Below are 22,243 nucleotides of genomic sequence, written 5' to 3'. Positions count from 1 at the left end.
AGACTATACATGTGGAACTCACCAGACAGAACACACAGGAATGAAATCAACTATGTCTGTGGAAAGAGATGATGGAGAAGCTCAATATCATCGTTGCAACAAGGCCAGGAGCCAAGTGCAGAAGAGACCAATGATTAATCATATGTAAGTTCAAGATGAAGCTGAAGAAAATTAGAGCAAAACATGACCTTGAGTACATCCAGCCTGAATTTAGAGACCATCTCAAGAATATATTTGACACATTGAACACTAATGACCAAAGATTAGACAAATTTGGAATGGGATCAAGGACATCAAGTATGAACAAAGCAAAAGGTCATTAAAAAAAAATAGGAAAGAAAGAAAAAAACAAAATGGATGGCTGAGGAGACTCTGAAAATTGCTCTTGAAAGCAAATGGAAGAAATAATGAAGTTAAAAACTGAAGATTTCAAAGGGTGGCTTGAGAAGACAAATAAACTATTATAATGAAATGTGCAAAGACCATGGAAAACCAAAAGGGAAGAACATGCTCGGCATTTCTCATACTGAAAGAAATGAAGAAAAAAATTCAAGCCATGTGAGTGAACTATAAAAACCCAGTGAATTATATGCTATGTTAATTATATCTCAATAAAAGGTTTTAAAAAATAAATGTAACAAGAAAAAGCCAATTTATCTGACTTCTAGATGTGAAAAAAGAGATTTACCCATGTATAAAGCACTTTAAATGTGTAGAATCCTTGCTTACTCAAGTAGGTATTAAAAGTCTTAATGTTTAAAAAAAAAATCATGAACATTTAATGACTTTGTAAAAAATAAAGCCTTGAAAAAAATCCAATGTTTCTTTATCAATTATTTTAAGTTAACAATTTCCATAGAGTCATTTGTTGTGATGGTCAAAGAAAATGTCCATGAAGAAGTGAGTTTTAAATACCAATATTCTCTATGAGACAGTAAACGTTGAATTCTTATTTTGCCTACTTTAGGGTTGGCTAGTTTTTATTGCTTCAAGTAATAAACTAATATTTTGAGCTAAAATTATGTAAATAGATATATCTGATGCTGTACTTTGCTGTTATTTCATATATTAAATTGTGCAGGTTTTCTGGGATTTAAGTAATATAATATTTTTATATTTCTCACCAAGGAGCCTTTACAGGTTTGCTATTGTTTTTAGTTGCCATTGTGTATAGAAAAGACTGGCTATGAATACAAGATAACCTACTACTAGAATATGACACAACGAAAACTGGGAGGAATACCACGTTGTAGTGAAGGGCATGCCCCTCACAGTTCTAGCAATGTGCCAGTCACATATACTGGAAATTAGAATATCACTCTTCCTGTAACTTGACTTCTGTGACTTCCCTACCTCAAAGCATTTCTGTTCACCTCTCCACTGGTTTACTCTTTCTCCAGGGAATCCAGCAACGTATGTAGTACCAATTTGGTGGTAACTTTCTCTAGATGAAAGATTACATGCAGATACTATTTGACACTTGGTGGTGGGGACCAGTCACTGGAGAAGAACATCAAGCTTAGTATAGTACAGGGTCAAAGAAAAAGAGGAAGACCCTCAAGGAGGTGGATTGGCACAGTGGCTGCAACAATGGTCTCAAACACAGCAATGATTGTGAGGATGGCTCAGGACCAGGTGCTATTCCATTCTCCTGTACATGGGGTTTCTGTGAGTCAAAACTAACTCAATGGCACCTAACAACAACAAGTATTAAGATTATTGGGGACCATTAAATATTTAAATGAATCACAGATCATTTCTTATTCTAACTGTAAAAATGTTTAACTCGTATACTCAAGATCCTCAGCTAGTATTTCCTTTTTTTTTTTTTTCTCTCTCTCTCCTCTCTTTCTCTCTCTTAATTTCAGGAGCTCCTTCAGTGAAAAACTATATAGGTGAATTACACTTTTTTTTCCTTTGGGTTGATGGATATCCCTGAGTTGTATGTTATTCCTTTTGATCTGATGATTTCTGTGGTGGGAAGCTCTTAGATGTTTGCATTAAACTTGGGACTACCCAATATATTGCAAATTTTCAGCTGCTTCTTTCACATCTTAGTGTATATGAATGACACACCCTACAATACCATGGTGCCCAACTGTCACAATTGCTTATGGTGCCTCTGCCTCTCTGCATTGCATCATCTAGTAATGCTTTTCCCATGCATGTAATGAAACAATAAGCAAAGGGATCACCCAAAATTAGCTCAAGAAAGGGGTTTTAATTTATTTAAAAAAAAAGTCCAGCAGCAGGGCCCTATTGGCGTGGTGGTTGAGAACTCTGCTGCTAACCGAAAGGTCAGCAGTTCAAACCCACCAGCTGCTCACTGGAAACCCTATAGGGGCAGTTCTACTCTGTTCTATAGGGTTGCTATGAGGCAGAATCCACTCGATGGCAACGGGGTTTTGTTTGGTTTAGTGCTCATGACCTTCATAGCCTTCTAAGTACTTTAACATTTTTAAACTATTTATGCTCACATGACAATAAACCGTGCACCTTTTTATATTCCAATGGACTATTTTTATTCAAGTTTCATTGGCTACACGGAGAATTTTATTTCATGATCATGTGCCAAGAAAATAATTTAGACTTTTGAAGTTTCAAAAAAATACTAGAAATTTTAAAATAATAACAATAAACAAAAATACATGGAAAAAATTAAGGAGCATCGGAATCAACTCGACGGCAGTGGGTTTTAACATGCTGCAGCTATGTCCGTAAAACTAGATAACTATATCCTTACCACATAAAAGGTCTTACTTGAATTAGAAATACAGGTAAGCACAAACCATGGGATTATCTCATTTTGTCGCTCACAAGTAGGGTGGACAAAAGTCAATGCAAATAAAATTCATAATAAATATTTACCAAAGTTTAGGAAAGCCAAACCAATGAAAGAGAGGCAGCAAACTTAACTCGTCATAGACTATCCTGTTACCCAAGGAGATACACAGAAAGTAATTGAACAAACAACTTAAAAAGTTGTTGATATAGATAAGAAAGGATCATCCATTAAACAAAAAAAGATAATTATTAAGAAAGAACAACCAGCAGGGGATGGATTTCAAACCTGGGAGCCTCTATGGTTGGCCTCAAGAAATTTATCTTAACTGGTGTATATTCTGATCTAGGCAAAAACAAGTCAGATGCAGAGCTGAACTTTTGAACTGCAAAAATTTCAAGGTATGTTGAGTAAACAGATTTACATGTGAAAGTAAAGGCATTAATGGGTAAAGGGTAGAACTCCAAGATCTGCAATGGGGGCATTTAAGCAATTCATGCAACTGAGTACTTTAAATCGCCATATACTCTGAGACTCCTCGCAACCTGGCCCTGATCTAATGCAGCCTTCAGAAGACTTTGAAGACTAAAACAGAAGGCAAAGGCTTACAAACACACACACGTACATAAACACAAGTGCTGACACTGAAAAGTTTAATAATTGAAAAAAAAAAACACCAGAATCTTTGTATCTCCACTTTTGTACCTAGTACTTTTTCCCACTTCCACTCAGCATATCCACTCTCCTTGCCTAATTTCATGATTCCCAACACATTCTCCTGGAGCCCTAGTGGTGCAGTGGTTAAGAGCTTGGCTGCTAACCAAAAGGTCGGCAATTCAAATCCACTGCCCACTCCTTGAAAACCCTATGGGGCAGTTCTACTCTGTCTTACAGGGTTGCTGTGAGTAGTAATCGACTCAAGGACAATGGGTTTGGTATTTTTTAACACATTATCAAAAAAACCAAATGCACTGCTGTTGAGTCAATTATGACTCATAGCAACATTATAGGACAGAATAGAACTGTCCCATAGGGTTTCCAAGGCTGAAAATCTTTATGGAAGCAGATTGCTTCAATTTTCTCCCAAGAAGCAACTGGTTTTTTGAAACACTGACGTTCCAGTTAGCAGTCAAGCAATTTAACTGCTGCACCACAAGGGTCCTAACACATTCTACTGTACTATAGATTGTTCTTAATTATTGTTTGTGATCCATCTCTTTCCTTCAAGAAAGGTACCAGTTTGTACTCTTTTGTTCATCAATGCACTTAGAAGAGTGACTAGCATGTAGAAGGCAATTTATAAATATATGTTGAATATATTTGTGCTCACTGTTCCCTATGGAGGCACACAGACAAGGTTTGAGTTCATGGTGTAATTTGTAGGAATCATATGCTGCATCAAACTCTAGAAAATACATTGCGTATTTTTTTCCATGTCCTATGTAGGGCACATTTTACATCTTTGTTCCTCAAGCTATAAATCAAGGGATTCAACATGGGGATAACCAGGGTGTAAAATATGGAAGCCACTTTATCAGTGTCAAAGGAATGACTGGACTTGGGCTGCATGTACATAAAGATTAAAGTCCCATAGAACACTACCACCACTGTCAGATGGGATCCACAGGTGGAGAAAGCCTTGTGCCTGCCCTCAGCTGACTTCATCCTGAGAATGGCTACAAAAACGAGTAGGTAAGAAACAAGAACTGTTAGAAGAGATGAAATCAAATCAAAAGATGCTAAGATGAGATTGATCAATTCAATTTCATGTGTGTTTGAGCAGAGCAAGGATAACAAGAAGAGATTGTCACAGTAGAAATGATTGATGATATTGTAGCCGCAGAAGGATAAATTAAAAATCTTTATGGTGACCAGAAGAGAAACAAATGTGCTGTAGAGATAGGGTATTGCCACCAGCACCCAACAAGTCCTTTGTGACATGATGACTGTGTAGAGCAGAGGGTTACAGATAGCCACAAAGCGGTCATAAGACATTGCTGACAGAAGAAAAAGTTCACTAGTTATGAACACAATAAAGAAAGCTAGCTGTGTAGCACAAAAATAATAGGAGATAGTGTTTTCATCCACAATAAAATTGACTAGCATTTTGGGTCCCACAGCTGTTGAATAACCAAGATCAGTGATAGCCAGGTGTCTGAGAAAAAAGTACATGGGTGTTTGTAGCTTGGAGTCTGTCTTGGTGAGGATGATCATGCCTGAGTTGCCCACCACTGAGATCGTGTAGATGATGAGGAACAGCCCGAACAACGGAGCCTGGAGCCCAGGGTGATCTGTGATTCCCATCAGAAGGAATTCATTTAGCATTGTTAGATTTTGCTTTTCCATCTTGGTCTATCAGGAAACCTGTTCTGGATAGAGATATCAGCGTAGTCAATCGGTTTTATGTAGCATCATCTGGTAGATTTTTAGTATACAAAGGCAATATGCTAAATGAATAAGATAAATCCAAACTTCCAATACAGGTTTTTGAAAGTAAACCCGCCTCCCACAAGTAAAGTATAGGTACATGAAGAAAGAAAAAAAGATAGAGGGAAAGAAAGAAAAATCTAACTTGTTATCAATTGAGGAAAATTTGCTGCCCATGGAACATTTGTCAATGCCTAGGACATTTTGGGTGTCAGTACTAGGAGAAGGGTACTACTGGTATCTAATGGAGGCCTGGGATGTTATTAAAAATTCTACTATATACAGAGTAACCCCACACAATAACAAAATTTCCAGTCCAAAATGTCACTATGGCGGAAGTTGAAAAGCCCTGATACAGACATAGAGATAGAGATAGACACAGATAAAGATGTAGGTGAAGGCATATGTGTACGTGTACACGTAGATGTAGATGTACATATACATATACCTTGATGGGATTCCTGGTGGAGCAGTGGTTAAGAGCTTGGCTGATAACCACAAAGTCAGCTTTTTGAATCTACTAGCTGCTCCTTAGAAAACCTATTGGGCAGTTCTACTCTGTCCTATAAGGTCTCTATGAGTCAGAATCAACTCGATGGCAACAGGTTTTCTTTTTTTACATATAGATATATGAAGCAAAAATAAAAAAAGTAAAAAATTTTAGATGTGTTAGGTATATGGGTGGTTACAAAACTTTCTTTTTTCATTTACAATACTGACAATTACATAATGACATGTATAAAATTATAATATGTATGTTAACTTCATTAAAAACATTTCAAAATGCAAATTCCCAGAATGTGTGGAAACATTTAGTATCCCTTACTTCAAAACATAGTCCTGTAAAAGCCCTTGTGCCACAGGTGGTACAGTCGGAAACAACATACTTGACAAGTATTGAACACAAGGAAAATCTAATAGATCGTGGTGGGGATAGTCTGTCTTTATACAGGAAATTATTCCAGGTGGTAGACCCATACAGATATAGTCTTTTTTATACCTCAGCTTGTGGGTAATAGAAAAGTTTGTGGCATAGTGGTCAAGTGCTACGACTGCTAACCAAAAGAGCGGCAGTTCAAATCCACCAGGTACTCTTTGGAAACTCTTTGGGGCAGTTTTACTCTGTCCTATAGGGTCACTATGAGTTGGAATCAACTCAGTGGCAATGGGTTTGGTTTTGGCTTTGTGGGTTATAGAATAAAAAAAAAAAAAGATACCTTAATTTCTTTATTCACAAGTGCAAAATGACCACTTCCCTTCAGTGTTGCTGGAAAAAAAAATGAGGATTAAATGTTTCAATGCATTTAAGATATCAGGACATAAGTCTCAAATATCAAGTATATAGTGATGTTTTTTTTTTTAAATGACAAATGATGACAGTAAGTTACCTGAAAGGTGTTTTCTTTACATATGCATATGCAAATTCTCCTACTGTGATCTAGCTTCTATGTCAGGGTTATGATGATAAGTAGGTTGAGTAGTTTGTTATCCATGTAACTGAGCCCAGCCCTTCCCTCCTGCATCCTCAACTCCATGACTAAAATTGGACCATCGATGTGCCAATCTTCTGGATGATACATCTTCTTAATACATTTTAATATAAGTTGATGGACTGCTAACCTAAAGGTCAGCGGTTCAAAACCACCAGTGGCTCCATGGGAGAAAGATGTGGCAGTCTGCTTCCATAGAGATTTATAGCCTATTTACAGCTATGGGGTCACTTTTGAGTCAGCAGTGCATTTGAATATAAATTTACTTAAAATATGTCCTAACCTAGGAGCATTTTCATTATAACTAATATACTAAATTGTTTGTAACAAATGAGATATAGTTTCTCATGGAAGAATCTAAGACAGTGAGAGAAAATTTGAACAAATTGGGAGAAAGTAAGGTCCATGTCACTGATTTTATATAACAAAATTTCATTTAAAAATTCCATTTGGATAAAGAAATCCTCTAGTTTAAGCTATTATATAGTACATAATGCATATAAACACATGTATATTTAAATTAAAATGTATATATGTATCCCTAATAAGCCACAGATTAAAAAAAAAAAATGCCAGAGAAGGATGAGGATGGCAGTTTAAGGTAAAAGAACGAAAGGTTTGAAATGATACTACTTACATGAAAATAGCACTACCAGCAGCCTCTGAATCAAGAATAACCAAACAAATAGAAAAATACAATAGTATCATATTAAATAATAAAATGGTTGCACAGGAAATACACTATCTCATTTAAAACATTGCTTACAAGGTTGTGACCCTGTACACACATTGCTTATGTCAGAAAAAAAAAAAAAAACTATTGGCCTCTTTCCACCTAGAACAAAGGAGAACGAAGAAAACCAAAGACTAAAGGAAGTAATTAGTCCAAAGGACATATGGCCCACATGAACCACAGCCTCCTCTAACCTGAGACCAGAAGGACTAGATGGTACCACTCTGACCAGGATCACAATAGAAAGCCTGGAGCAAAATGGGGGAAAAAATGTAAAAAAAAAATTCAAATTCAAAAATAAATAAACAAAAAAGACCAGATTTACTTGTTTGAAAGAGGCTGGAGAAACCCCTGAGACTATTTTCTTAAGACAATCTTCTAATGTGAAACTACAGACACCCCTGGTGGCCACCTTTCAGGCCAATAACAGACGGGGCTGCTAAACAATAACTTCGATCAACTACAGGAGACCAAAAGGGCAAGTAGTCAGGGAGGGACAGGGAAACCTGACTAATGGAAACAGGGAGCCAGGAAGGAAATGAGAAGAGTGCGGACACAGTTTTTGGTAAGAGTTTCTGATTGGAAAATTAATTTGCTGTGTAAACTTTCACTTAAAGCACACTAAAAATTTTTTTTAAGAGGTACTGAATTGGGTATTAGTAGATATTATAATTAGGAAATCAACTATCTTCAATGAATACAATAAAAGCAATGTAAATCTTGTCGAGTTGCAATGATGAAAGGCTGAAGAACAAAAATACTTATATTGGTAAGTGCTGCTTTTCCTATAAGTTAAGAGGAGATAAGAGGACTTCCTCCCATCGGCTTTGGAGTTCCACGGAGAGCACCAAATTATTTTCCATAGTTTACTGTATTTGTTGAGCATTTAATTCATTTTACACAGCTATGCTCTTTGAAAAAATTATGTCTTCTTCCTGCCAGATTCTACTGGAAATTGAAGAATATGGTATATATTATACTATCACCATAAAAAAAAAAACTAGGTAATTAAAAGTTTCCTAAACTCCAAAAATTGCTTTTCACTTCTCAACACGAGGTGTGAGATGGAAATTTATTTGTTTCTTCATCAAGAGATTAGGAAAAATGGACATTTGTACTGTTATCTAAATATGCATTAAATATTAAATTACACTTGAGAGGTACATAAGAGCCTAGAGGCAGCTTATAACTGAGGATTTTGAAGAACACCAATGCTAGAAACTGAATACCTGCAGCTTCATAATTCTGCTGCAGTATTTTTAATACTGTATATGCTTCCTTTACTTTCATATTGGAGCTCTATTATTCACATAATTAGGCCACCTGGGTGGCAAAAACACTTAAGCACTCAGCTACAGACTGAAAGGCTGGTGGGTCGAGTCCACTCAGAGGCACCTTGAAGAAAGAAAGATCTACTTCTGGAAGGTCACAGCCATTGAAAAACCTGTGGAGCACGGGTCTCTGATACCCAGGGGGCAGTTATGAGGCAAAACTGACTCCAGGACTTTGTTTTTTTCTGTTAACTTTATTCAGATAACTACTTATATGAAGTAAAAATATTTAGACATGGAATGATAATGTTTCAAAATGCTTCTTAGCATTTAGCCTCTGAAATAGAGTGTGAAGATTTGAAAAAAAAATTATGTCAAAAAATTGGAGAGAGATCCTAGCTTCAGGCACTATTGAAAAGTATAACGCACACAGAACTGAATCAGAAATCCTAATATTTTGCAATGACTTTGCCATTGGATAAAGGTGGGACCCTGCAAGGGTCAATGAAACATTCTGGATACTGGTAAAATACGGAAACAGTCTTTTTACCTGCAATGAAGCCTCTGTCTTGACTCCTCTCCCAAGTGTTTCTTAAAACGGCAGAGGGAGAAGAATTTATGGATTTTTTTTTTTTTTTTACCCATGGAGATCCTCCCTGAGGAGATGCCAAACAATTTGCTGATTGTTCCTGAGGCATTTGAAAGCTTAACAAAATACCTGGCCTTCGTTTGTTAATTGTCCAGTATATTTTGTATTCACCAGTGACCAAATTTTTACTCATAGAGTGTGTATGCATGTCTATGTTTATCTGTTTCATATAGTCCTTTGTTTTACTCTTTGTTAACGTTCCATTTTTACCACATGGGGATCGGGATTAAAATATCGTATCTGTATAACAGACCTATCAACATTCTCTATTTCTACAGTGGTTTCTTCAAACGGATGACAAAACGAAGAAGTGCTTAAACACTGTCTTATCACATTATTTAAAAGACTTAAATGGAATAAAACTATTGCATTGTGCATATGTGAGGTATCACTTCCTAGTTTGCTCTTACTATTTTTATTATTGTTGCTGTTATTGCTATTTTCAAGTTATTTTTTGTTTGTTAATTTTGTTTTGACCTAAAGAACAGAAATGTTACCCTTGCTTCTCATTTGATGATCAATTGCCATCATCTGTCTGTTTAGGTTTTTTGCTTCCTTTATTACATCTCAATATTGTATGCTTTTCCATTCTGTTCAATCCTCATCCCAAAACATCTTTCTTGCCTTCACACATATTCAGCTGTGCTTGACATATGCTGTACCATGTCAATATACACTTGTGTCTTAGGCTGGGTTCTCTAGAGGAGCAAAACCAGTAAAGCATATAAATATGTGTATACAGAGATTTACATCAAGGAAATGGCTCACAGGGATATTGAAGCTGGAACATCCCAAGTCCCGAGATCAGGATACAGGCTTCTCCTGATTCATGCAGCTGCAAGGGCTGGATGACCCAACATCTACAGGTCAAACAGCAGGGCTCTTGCTCACTGGCTGGGAAGATCCAAGAATCCCCAAATCAGCAGGCAATACTGAAGGCAAGCTGCTGGCTCAATTCCCAAGAACCAGAGGTCAGATGAACAGGAGCCAGCTACAGGACCCAAAGTGAGCAATAGCAAATGAACCTTGCCAGAATGTCTGCTTATATTCAATTCAGACCACACACCCAAGGAAACTTCCTTTCAACTGACTTGCTACTCAGAGCAGAGTCTATCATGGAGGTAACCACATTATATCGAACCTCATCATGGAAGTGATCACAACATCTTTGGACTGCCAAACCACTGAGAATGATGGCCAAGACAAGTTGACACACAACCTTAACCATCACACCTTGTAAAGTGTGGTATTTTGTGTGTAATGTTTTATTATGAATATATATGTATTATGCTATAAATCTTTTTGATGCATTTTGCCATTTTAAATATTTGTAATGTAAACATTTGTGACTTTTTTTTTTGCTTATTTGTGATATGTAATGATATGTATATGTATGTGTGTATTTTTTTTTACTTGTCTATTCTTTAATGGAAGGAACACCGGTATTGCAATGTTTAAAAATTCACTGCTAACCAAAAGGTTCACAGTTTTAACCCACAAGCCATTCTGGAGAAAAAAGAACTTGCCATCTGCATTCATAACAGCCTAGGCAACCCTATGGGGCATTTCTACTCTGTCCTATAGGTCACTATGAGTCACAATCCACTCCATGGTACCTAACGAACCAAAAATTTTTTAATGGTAAATATCTTGTTGTCTCCAACAGAACATTGTCCGATCTTCTTGCGTTGGACATGTCATCAGGAAAGACCATTTTCTGGAGGAGGACATCATATTTGGTGAAGTAAAGGGCCAAAGAGAATGTGAGCCCTCTGTGACATGGATTTCCACATTGGCTGCAGCAGTGGACTCAATCATACCAGTGATTTTGAGGATAGCCCAGGACTGGGCATCATTTTGTTCTGTTATACATAAGGTTGTCATAAGTTAAAGTCAACTCAATGGCAGAAAGCAACAACATTTTGAGATAGACTTTTTTCACTTCACATGACTCTACTAAGGTCCATCCATGCTGTTGTGTGTATTAATAATTTGTTCATTTTATTGTAGAGTATTGTATCATGTATCTATTTATTACAGTTTACATAACCATTCACCCACAGAAGGAAATTTTGGGTTGCTGCCAGTTTTTAGCTATTATAAATAATGTTTTTATCAACCTTTTTTTCTTTTTTTGGTTGTGATTTAGGTGAAAGCTTTCAGAGCAAATTAGTTTCTCATTAAACAGTTAATGCACAAGTTCTTTGTGACATTTGTTGCCAACCCTGTACTATGTCAACACTCTCCCTTTCTTTACCTTAGCCTCTGTTTCCATTTGTCCAATTTTTCTGTCCCATCCTGTTTTCTCTTCTTTGCTTTTGAACAAGTGTGCCCACTAGTCCTGTATTTATGATTGCAATACGAAGTACGTCACTCATGTGTGTTATTTTTGGCCGCATAGACCTGTCCAATCTTTGGCTGAAGGGTGAATCTCAGGGGTGACTTCAGTGTTGGACTTTAAAAGGTGTCCAGGAGCCATACTTTTATGGTTTCTTCAGTCTCTGTGAGACCAACAAGCCAGGTTTCTGTGTGTGTGTGTGTGTGTGTGTGTGTGAATTTGAAGTCTGTTCTACATTTTTCTCCCTCTCTGTCTGGGACCTTCTATTGTGACCCCTGCCAGAGCAGTTGGTGGTGGTAACTGGGCACTGTCTAGTTGTCCTGGGCTCAGTCTGGTGGATGCTGTGGTTGTTGTGGTCCATTAGTCCTTCGGACTAATCTTCCCCTTGTGCCTTTGGTTCTCTTCATTCTCCTTTGCTCCAAACAGAATGACCAGTAGATATATTTTAGATGCCTGCTTGCAAGCGTCACCACAGTTGGATGTACAATATTTTCTCTATAGACTATGTTATGTCTGTTGAGCTAGATATTCCCTGAGACCATGGTCCCCAGCCCCTCAGCCCAGTAGCTCAGTCTCTCAGGTGGTTTGGATATGTCTATGAAGCTTCTATGACTTCACCCTAAACAAATTATCATGACTTCCCCAGTACTGTGTACTATCTTGCACTTTTCCAAAGTTACCATTTATCTACTAATTTGTGTAAATGTTATTGTATGAAAATAAGTTTTCATTTCTCTGGAATAAATGTCTACGTGTGGGTTGTTTTAATTTTGACAAAGTCCAATTTATTGATTTGTACTTTTTATCAATATATTTGCAGGTAACAATAATTCATTAGTTTTTATTGTTGAGTAGTATCCATTTTCTTGAATATACCGCAATTTACTTATTCGTCCTCAAGTAGATGAGCAGTTGGGTTGATCCTAGTTTTTGACTTTTGCAAAGTTGCTATGGACATTTGTATACATGCCTTTGTAAGGAAAAATGCTGTAATTTCTCCTGGGTAGACATATATGAGTAATATGGTTAAATTTTATGATAAAACTGTGGTTAGCTTTTGAAGACCCTGATCCTGAAAGGAAATTATTTTTTAAAGTATTTATACCATTTTAATTTCCCTGTAGGAGTTTATGAATACTCAGGTTCCTCCACATACTTACCAACTACATGATATTCTAATAGATGTAAAGAATTATGTCATTAATGTTTTAACTGAAATTCTTTAATTACTAATGATGCTGCTCCCAACTTGGAGAGTGGCAGCTGGGGTCTTAAACGTTAGCAAGCAGCCAACTAAGATGCATCGATTGGTCTCAACTCACCTAGAGCAAAGGAGAATGAAGAACACCAAACACAAGGTAATTATGAGCCCAAGAGACAGAAAGGGCCACATAAATCAGAGACTACATCAGCTTGAGACCAGAAAAACTATAAGGTGCCCAGCTACAACAGGTGACTGCCCTTACAGGGAACACAACAGAGAACCCCTGAGGGAGAAGGAGAGCAGTGGGATGCACACTAAAAACTCTCATAAAAAGACCAGACTTAGTGGTATGACTGATACTTAAGCACCCTGGTAGTCATGGTCCCCAGACCTTCTGTTGGCCCAAGATAGGAACCATTCCCAAAGCCAACTCTTCAGGAAGGGATTGGACTGGACGATGGGATAGAAAATGATACTGGTGAAGAATGAGTGTCTTGGATCAGGAGTCACATGAGATTATGTTGGCATCTCCTATCTGGATGGGAGATGAGTGGGCAGAAGGGGTCAGAAGCTGGCTGAATGGACATTAAAAGAGAGAGTGGAGGGAAGGAGTGAGCCGTCTTATTAAGGGGGGAGCAATTAGAAGTATACAGCAAAGTGTATGTAAATTCCTGTATGAGAGACTGACTTGATTTGTAACCTTTCACTTTTAAAGCACAAATAAATAAAAATAAATGAGGAGGTGGGGCCAAGATGGCAGAATAGACAGACGCAACTGGCGAGCCCTCTTACAACAAATACCTGGGAAAAAAAGTGAAAGGAGTACATTCATGACAAGCTAGGAGCCCTGGACATCACAGACAAGGTTAGAAAACGAACTGAGAGGCAGGGGAGGAAGAGACAATTCAGAAGCAGAGAGAAGTTACCAGACCTGAACGGCCAGGAGCCCTCAGGCACCATTCCCGGGAGCAGCTGTGGTGGACTGGTACTAGTGTTCAGCTGCAGTTTCCTCAGGGAGAAGCAGCCAGCCACACAGCCTGCTCACACCTCTGAAACCAGAGAAGAATGTCACTCTCAGCAAAAGCCAAGTACTTGTGTATATTCTACCACACCCCCAAGATGGCTTCATGGCTGAATTCCCTGGGCCCGAGATAGGTCCTGTTGAGCACCTAGAGCCATCCTCCAGGCCCTGGAGAAGGAATAAATATGAAATTGAGGGAAAAGATAATTTGCCAGCTCCACTAACATGGGGAGCTCAGGACTGAAGCGGCTCCTGTCCAGGCATAAATGGTCCATGGACTTTGACTACCTTTACTCTCTGCATGGACATCTGTGGGCATATTTCGGGAGAATAGGCCCTTGTTGGTAGACTACAACTATTTCAGCTGGGCGGTGGAGAGGTGGGTGTTTGATGTTTGACACCACTTTGCCTATTACACAGGGTCCTCACCAACCCACATAAGGGGCATAAGGACTGGTGGCTTCACTCAGGTCACCCAGTCACCTGCAACAGGGGTCCAAGGATAACTGGTACCTCCCAGTCCTTACAACCAAAAACATTGGGTGCCCATGGTCTGTCTGCAGAACCCACCCACCTGTACACTCCAGGAAAAATGGACCAGCTTTCTTCAGAGAGACTTGGGGGATGATTCTCAGCCCCCTGCCTTGTTCAGAGTGTGACCACTTGCTGCAACCAGATACCAGTACCTACACCAATCACCCTTACCCCTGCAAGACTGTAGGACAGAGCCTGTACCATACACTTGGTGATCAGCTACCTGGAAACCTAAGCTACCTGAAAACAGCTCTAGCCATCTGGGGAGAGGATGTCAGAGCTCCAAAGGTGAAAATAATCAAGCTAGCTCATTCAAGCAACCCATAGGGTTATACCAAAACAAAACAAAAAAAGAAGCTATGATACAGTAAGCAAACAAAACAAACTAATAAAATAACTTATAGGTGGCTTGGAGACAACTGTCAATATCAAGTCACATAAAGAAACAGACCATGATTGCCACAACAAGCTCTCAAAACAAAGAATCACGGAATTGTCCAGATGAATGAGTATTCTTTGAACTACCAGATGCGGAAAGCAAAAGATTAATATACGGAACTCTTCAAGACTTCAGGAAGAAGATAAGGCAAAATGCAGAACAAGCCGTAGAACACACAAATAAAACAATTGAAGAAATTTAAAAAGTTCTTAAAGAACATAATGAAAAATTTAATAAGCTGGAAAAATCCATAGAGAGACAGCAATCAGAAATTCAGAAGATTAACAATAAAATTACAGAATTAGACAATTCAATAGAAAGTCAGAGGAGAAGAATTGAGCAATATTTGTGAACTTGAAGATAAAGCACTTGGCACCAATATATTTGAAGAAAAATCAGATAAAAGAATTTTAAAAAATGAAGAAAAGAATCATGTGGGACTCTATCAAGAGAAATAACCTGTGAGTAATTGGAGCTCCAGAACAGGGAGGGATAAAAGAAAATTCAGAGAGAATTCTTGAAGATTTGTTGGCTGAAAACTTCTCTGATATGGTGAAAGATGAGTAGATATCTATCCAAGATGCTCATCGAACTCACTTGAGGTAGATTTTAAAAGAAAGTCACCAAAACATATTATAATCGAACTTGCCAAAACCAAAGATAAAGAGAGAATTTTAAGATTGGCTAGTGTCACCTACAAAGGACAGTCAATAAAAAAAAGCTCAGACTACTCGGCAGAAACCATGCTGGCAAGAGGGCAATGGGATGACATATAAAAAACTGAAGGAAAAAAATAGCCAGCCAAGAATCATGTATTCAGCAAAACTGTCTCTCAAAGATGAAGGTGAAATTAGGACGTTTGCAGATAAACAGAAGTTTAGGGAATTTGTAAAAACCAAACCAGTACTACAAGAAATACTAAAGGGAGTTCTTTGGTTAGAAAATCAATAATGTCAGGTATCAACCCAAGACTAGAATGCTGGGCAGAGCCATCAGAAGTCAACCCTGACAGGGAAATCACAAAAATAAACCAAGATAAAAAACGCTCAAAAGAGAGAAAGGGCGATTCTATTACATAAAAGAAGACAACATTAAAACAACAAAGAGGGACTAAGAAATGTAGTCATAGATCTTTCATATGGACAGGAAGACAAGGTGATACAAAGAAATAAAGGTTAGGTTTAAATTTAGAAAAATAGGGGTAAAGAATAAGGTAACCACAAAGGAGACAAACTATCCTACACATCAAAATAAAATACAAGACAAAAATAGAGACTCGGCAGAAACAAAATGGTCAAAGAATAAGAGGAAAAGACAATATATAATCTACTCAGCACAAAAAATTAAGTGGGAAAAAGAAACTGTCGACAACACACAAAAATAGACATCAAAATAATAGCACTAAATTCATACCTGTCCATAATTACACTGAATGTAAATGCACCAGTAAAGAGACAGACAGTGGCAGAATGGGTAAAGAAACAGGATCCGTCTATATGCTGCCTACAAGAGACACACCTCAGACTTAGAGACACAAACAAACTAAAACTGAAAGGATGGGAAAAAATATATCACGCAAACAACAATCAAAAAAGAGCAGGAGTGGCAATATTAATTCCTGACAAAATAGACTTTAAAGTTAAAACCATTATAAAGGATAAGGAAGGACACTGTATAATGACTACAGGAACAATATACAAGGAGGATATAACCAGATTAAATATTTATGCACCCAAAGACAGGGTTGCAAGAGACTCAAAACATACTCCATCAGCATTGAAAAGTGAGATAGACAGCTTCACAATAATAGTAGGAGACTTCAACACACGGCTTTTGGTGAAGGACAGGAGATCCAAAAGAAGCTCAATAAAGACAAGGAAGATCTAAATGCCACAATCAACCAATTTGACTTCATAGACATATACAGAACACTCCACCCAACAGCACCCAAGTATACTTTCTTTTCTAGTGCACGTGAACATTCTCTAGAATAGACCACATGTTAGGTCATAAAGCAAGCCTTAGCAGAAAGCAAAACATTGAAATATTACAAAGCATTTTCTCTGACCATGAGGCCAAAAAAGTGGAAATCGATAACAGAAAAAGCAGGGAAAAGAAATCAAACACTTGGAAACTGACCAAAACCCTGCTCAAAAAAGACTGGATTATGGAAGACATTAAGGATGCAATAAAGAAATTCATAGAATCCAATGAGAATGAAAACATTTCCTATCAGAACCTTTGGGACACAGCAAAACCAGTGTTCAGAGGCCAATTTATGTCAATAAATGCACACATCCAAAAGAAGAAAGGGCCAAAATCAAAGAAGTATCCCTACAATGAAAGAAAACCCTCAGGCACCAGAAGAAAACAAATAATAAAAATTAGAGCAGAACTAAATGAAATAGAAAACAGGAAAAAAAAAATTGAAAGAATTAAGTAGACCAAAAGCTGGTTCTTTGAAAAAATCAACAAAATTGATAAATCATTGGCCAAATTGACAAAAGAAAAACAGGAGAGGAAGCAAATAACCTGAATAAGAAATGAGTTGGGCAATATTACAACAGACCCAACTGAAATTAAAAGAATCATATCAGATTACTATGAAAAATTGTACTCTAACAAATTTGAAAACCTAGAAGAAATGGATGAATTTCTAGAAACGGACTACCTACCTAAACTAACACAAACAGAGGTAGAACAACTAAATAGACCCATAACAAAAGAAAAGATTGAAAAGGTAATCAAAAAATCTCAACAACAACAACAACAACAACAAAAAAAACCTGGCCCAGATGACTTCACTGAAGAGTTCTACCAAACTTTCAGAGAAGAGTTTAGGTATTTCAGAGCATAGAAAAGGACTGAATACTCCCAAACTCATTCTATGAAGCCAGCATATCCCTGATACCAAAACCAGGTAAAGACACCACAAAAAAAGAAAATTACAGACATATATCCCTCATGAACCTAGATCCTTTAAAAACCCTCAACAAAATTCTAGCCAATTGAATTCAAAAAAATAATCAAAAAATTCACCACGACCAAGTGGGATTCATACCAGGTATGCAGGGATGGTTCAACATGAGAAAAACAATTAATGTAGTCCATCATATAAATGAAACAAAAGACAAGAGTCACGTGATTTTATCAACTGATGCAGAAAAGGCATTTGACAAAGTTCAACACCATTCGTGATAAAAACTCTCAGCAAAATAGGAATAGAAGGAAAATTCCTCAACATAATAAAGGGTATTTATACAAAGCCAATAGCTAACATCATCCTAAATGGAAAAGGGAACCTGAAATCATTCCCTTGGAGATAGGGGAACAGACAAGGATGCCCTTTTTCAGCACTCTTATTCAACATTGTGCTGGAGGTCCTACCCAGAGATATTAGGCTAGATAAAGAAATAAAGGGCATCTGGATTGGCAAGGAAGAAGTAAAAGTATCTCTTTTTGTGGATGACATGATCTTATACACAGAAAACCCTAAGGAATCCTCCAGAAAACTACCAAAACTAATAGAAGAGCTCAGCAGAGTATCGGGATCCAAGATAAACATACAAAAATCAGTTGGATTCCTCTACACCAACAAAAAGATCATTGAAGAAGAAATCACCAATTCAATACCATTTACAGTAGCCCCCAAGAAGACAAAACACTTAGGAATAAATCTTACTAGAGATGTAATATTAATGTATAAGACCACTATTATAAGAACTCGAGAAATAGTTTAAACAGAGAAGAAAACATTCTTCGATGGTTATGAGATGAGGGAGGGAGGGAGAGAGGTAGATAAGAACTACTTTAGGTGACGGGAAAGACAACACACAATACAAGCGATGTCAGCACAACTGGACTAAACCAAAACCAAAGGGGTTTCATGAAGAAACTGAATGCTTTGGAGGCCAGGGTAGCAGGGGCGGGGATTTGGGGACCATGGCTTCAGGGAACATTTAAGTCAATTGACATAATAAAATCTATTAAGAAAACATTCTGCATCCCACTTTGGAGAGCAGTGTCTGGAGCTATCTAAGATGCATCAATTGGTCTCAACCCACATGGAGCAAAGGAGAATGAAGAACATCAATGACACCAGGTAATTACCAGCCCAAGAGACAGAAAGGGTCACATAAACCAGAGACTACATCAGCCTGAGACCAGAAGAACTAGATGGTGCCCGGCTACAACCGATGACTGCCCTAACAGGGAACACAACAGAGAACCCCTGAGGGAGCAGGAGAGTGGTGGCATGCAGACCCCAAATTCTGGTAAAACGACCAGGCTTAATGGTCTGACTGAGACTAGAAGGACCCCGGTGATCATGGCTCCCAGACCTTCTGTTAGCCCAGGACAGGAGCCATTCTCGAAGCCAACCCTTCAGACAGGAACTGGACTGGACAATGGGATAGAAAAAGATGCTGGTGAAGAACGAGCTTCTTGGATCAAGTGGACACTTGAGACTATGTTGGCATCTCCTATCTGGAGGGGAGATGAGAGGGAAGAGGGGTTAGAAGCTGGCGAAATGGACAGGAAAAGAGAGAGTGGAGGGATGGTGCAGGCTGTCTCATTAGGGGAAGAGCAATTAGGAGTATATAGTAAGTTGTGTATAAATTTTTGTAGGAGAGACTGACTTGATTTGTAAACTTTCGCTTAAAGCACAATAAAAATAAAAAATAATAATGACGACGAGCATTTTATATGCTTGTCAGCTGCATATTTTCTTTGGATAAGTTATTGTTGATTTTTATGGCTATTTTTTGCAGAGTGTTTCCTTTTTTATAGTTCTGTGCCATCTGCACATATTATGGACACAAGTCATTTATGAGATATGTTATTTGAAAACATTATCTCCAAGAATATAACTTGTTTGTATACAAGTGTCTTTGGAAGAGCAAGAGTTTTAAAATTTGATTTGGCCAAGCTTCTTACGGATTTTGCTTCTACTGTTTGTCTTAGTTATCTAGTGCTGCTATAACAGAAATATTACAGTTGGATGTCTTTAAAAAATAGAAGTTTATTTTCTCACCAATTATGTGTTACTGTTGAGTTGCTTCCAACACATGTCAGAGTTTAGAAGGCTAGAAACCTGAATTCAGGACGCCAAGTCTGAGGGAAGATTTTCTGTCTCTGTTGGCTCTTAGGGAAGGTCCTTGTCATCAATCTTCCCCTCATCTAGGAACTTAGCTCCAGGTCTCTGGGTCCAAAGTATGTGCCCTGCTCTGCGAGGTTTTTCTTGGTGACATAAGGTACCACTTCTCTCAGCTTGCTGCTCTCTTTTATATCTCAAAAGAGAGTCACTCAAAATACAACTTAATCTTGTAGGTTGAGTCCTTCCTCATTAACATAACTGCTTCTAATTCTGCCTTAGTAACATCTTAAAGGTTAGGATTTAGAACACATAAGATAGTCACATCAGATTCCAAAATGTTGGACAACCACACAATACTGGGAATCATGGCCTAGCCAAACTGAAACATATTTTGGGGAACACAACTCAATCCATTATCAGTGTTATATCTAAGAAATCCCCAAATGTATTTATAGAATCAATGCAACTCCACTTAAAATCCAAATAGCTCTTTTTTTAATAAACCAATAAGCTGAAAATAAATTCACAAAGAAATGCTAGGTTAATTTTTAATTCTATAACTCTATTTTTTTTTTTTTATTGTAGGCCCTATTAGACATTGTACATGAACGATCCTATCATCTATCAATAAAAAGTTTCATTTCTTCCTTTCCAATTTGGGTACTTTCTATTCGTTTTTTTTTTATTGCCTTATTGTACTGGCTACATCCACAAAATGTCAGATTTGGTAAGGGTAGATTTACGTGTTTTATTCCTGGTCTTACTGAGAATTTACTCAATCTTTCATAGCATGTGTGATGGTAGGTGTGACTTGTTCTTTGTTGCCCTCTATCGGTTTGAGTAAGTTACATTTTAACAGTGTTGCTACTTGGGGTTAGGTGCTGCTGAGTTGGTTCCAACTCCTAGCGACCCTATGTACAACAGAACAAAACACTACCGGGTCCTGCACCATCCTCACCTTCGTTATTATGCTTGTACCATTTTTGCAGCCGCTGTGTCAGTCCACCTCACTGACGGTCTTCCTCCTTTTTGCTAACCCTCTACTTATCAAACATGATGTCCTTCTCCAGGGGCTAGCTCCTCATAATGTGTCTAAAGTATGTGAGACAAAGTCTCTCCATCCTTGTTACCAAGGAATATCCTGGGTGTACTTCTTACAAGACAGGTTTTTTCGTTTTTTTTTTTTTGGAAGTCCTAGCCGATACCATGATTCAAAGGCATTAATTTTTCTTCAGTCTTCCTTATTCATTTTCCAGCTTTCACGTGCATGTGAGTTGATTGAAAACACCCTGGTTTGGCTCGGGAACACCTTAATCCTTAAAGTGACATCTTTGCTTTTTAATGCTATTAAGGGTCTTTTGCAGCAGATTTGCTCAATGCAAAGCGTCTTTTGATTTCTTGACTGCTGCTTCTACGCGTGTTGACTATGGATGCAAGTAAAATGAAATCCTTGACATCTCCAATCTCTTCTCCATTTATCACAATGTTACTAACTGGTCCAGTTATGGGGATTTTCATTTTTTTTTTTTTTTATGTTGAGGTGTAATCCATACTAAAGGTGGTGGTCTTTGATCCTCATCGGTAAGTGCATCAAGTCCCCTGCACATTTAGAAGGGAAGGCTATGTCATCTGCATATTACAGGTTGTTAATAAATCTTCCTCCAATCCCGATGCCCTGTTCTTCATGTAGCCCAGCTTCTTTGAATAAGTATTGTGGAAAGATACAACCCTGACACAAACCTGCCTTGACTTTAAAACAAGAAGTATATCACTGCCCCTTGGTCTAAGTACATGTTCCTCATGAGCACAATTAAACGTTCTGGAATTCTTACTTTTCTTAATGTTATCCACAATTTGTTATGATTCATACAGTCGAATGCCTTTACATAGTCAATAAAACACAGGTAAACATCCTTCTGGTATTCTCTGCTTTCAGCCAGGATCCATCTGACATCAGCAATGACATCCCTTGTTATATATCCTCTTTTGACCAGCTTGAATTTCTGGACTTTCTTTGTTGATGCACTAACCCTTTTGAATTATCTTCAGCAAAATTTTACTTTTGTGTTATACTAATGATATTGTTCAGTAATTTCTGATTCTGTTGGATTACTTTTATATTACTTTGGTCAAAATTTTATCACAATAGGGACTTTTAAAATATTTTTCTATATCAGTTTATGTGGCATTGGTTTTCATTTCTAATAGTTTTTATGGTGAATGCCATTAAGTGATTTTTAAAAGCCAATCACGCATTCTT

At 37.7% G+C, this 22,243-nt stretch overlaps 1 protein-coding gene across 1 annotated transcript; it reads right to left on the bottom strand.

Annotated features, from left to right (window-relative positions):
* Positions 1–2,254: 2,254 nt before the first annotated feature.
* On the bottom strand, positions 2,255–12,240 carry LOC135229385 (olfactory receptor 8K3-like). The gene has a single exon (XM_064278986.1). The coding sequence runs from the start codon at positions 5,126–5,128 to the stop codon at positions 4,181–4,183; it is 948 nt and encodes a 315-aa protein (XP_064135056.1). The 5' UTR covers positions 5,129–12,240; the 3' UTR covers positions 2,255–4,180.
* Positions 12,241–22,243: the final 10,003 nt, after the last annotated feature.

The sequence above is a fragment of the Loxodonta africana genome, unplaced genomic scaffold, assembly GCF_030014295.1.
Source record: "Loxodonta africana isolate mLoxAfr1 unplaced genomic scaffold, mLoxAfr1.hap2 scaffold_29, whole genome shotgun sequence".
NCBI classification, from domain to species: Eukaryota; Metazoa; Chordata; class Mammalia; order Proboscidea; family Elephantidae; genus Loxodonta; species Loxodonta africana.
This window is presented reverse-complemented; position numbering and strand designations above follow the sequence as displayed.

Excerpts from the sequence above, each read along its gene's own strand:
- LOC135229385 (XM_064278986.1), bottom strand. The coding sequence starts at position 5,128 with ATGGAAAAGCAAAATCTAACAATGCTAAATGAATTCCTTCTGATGGGA.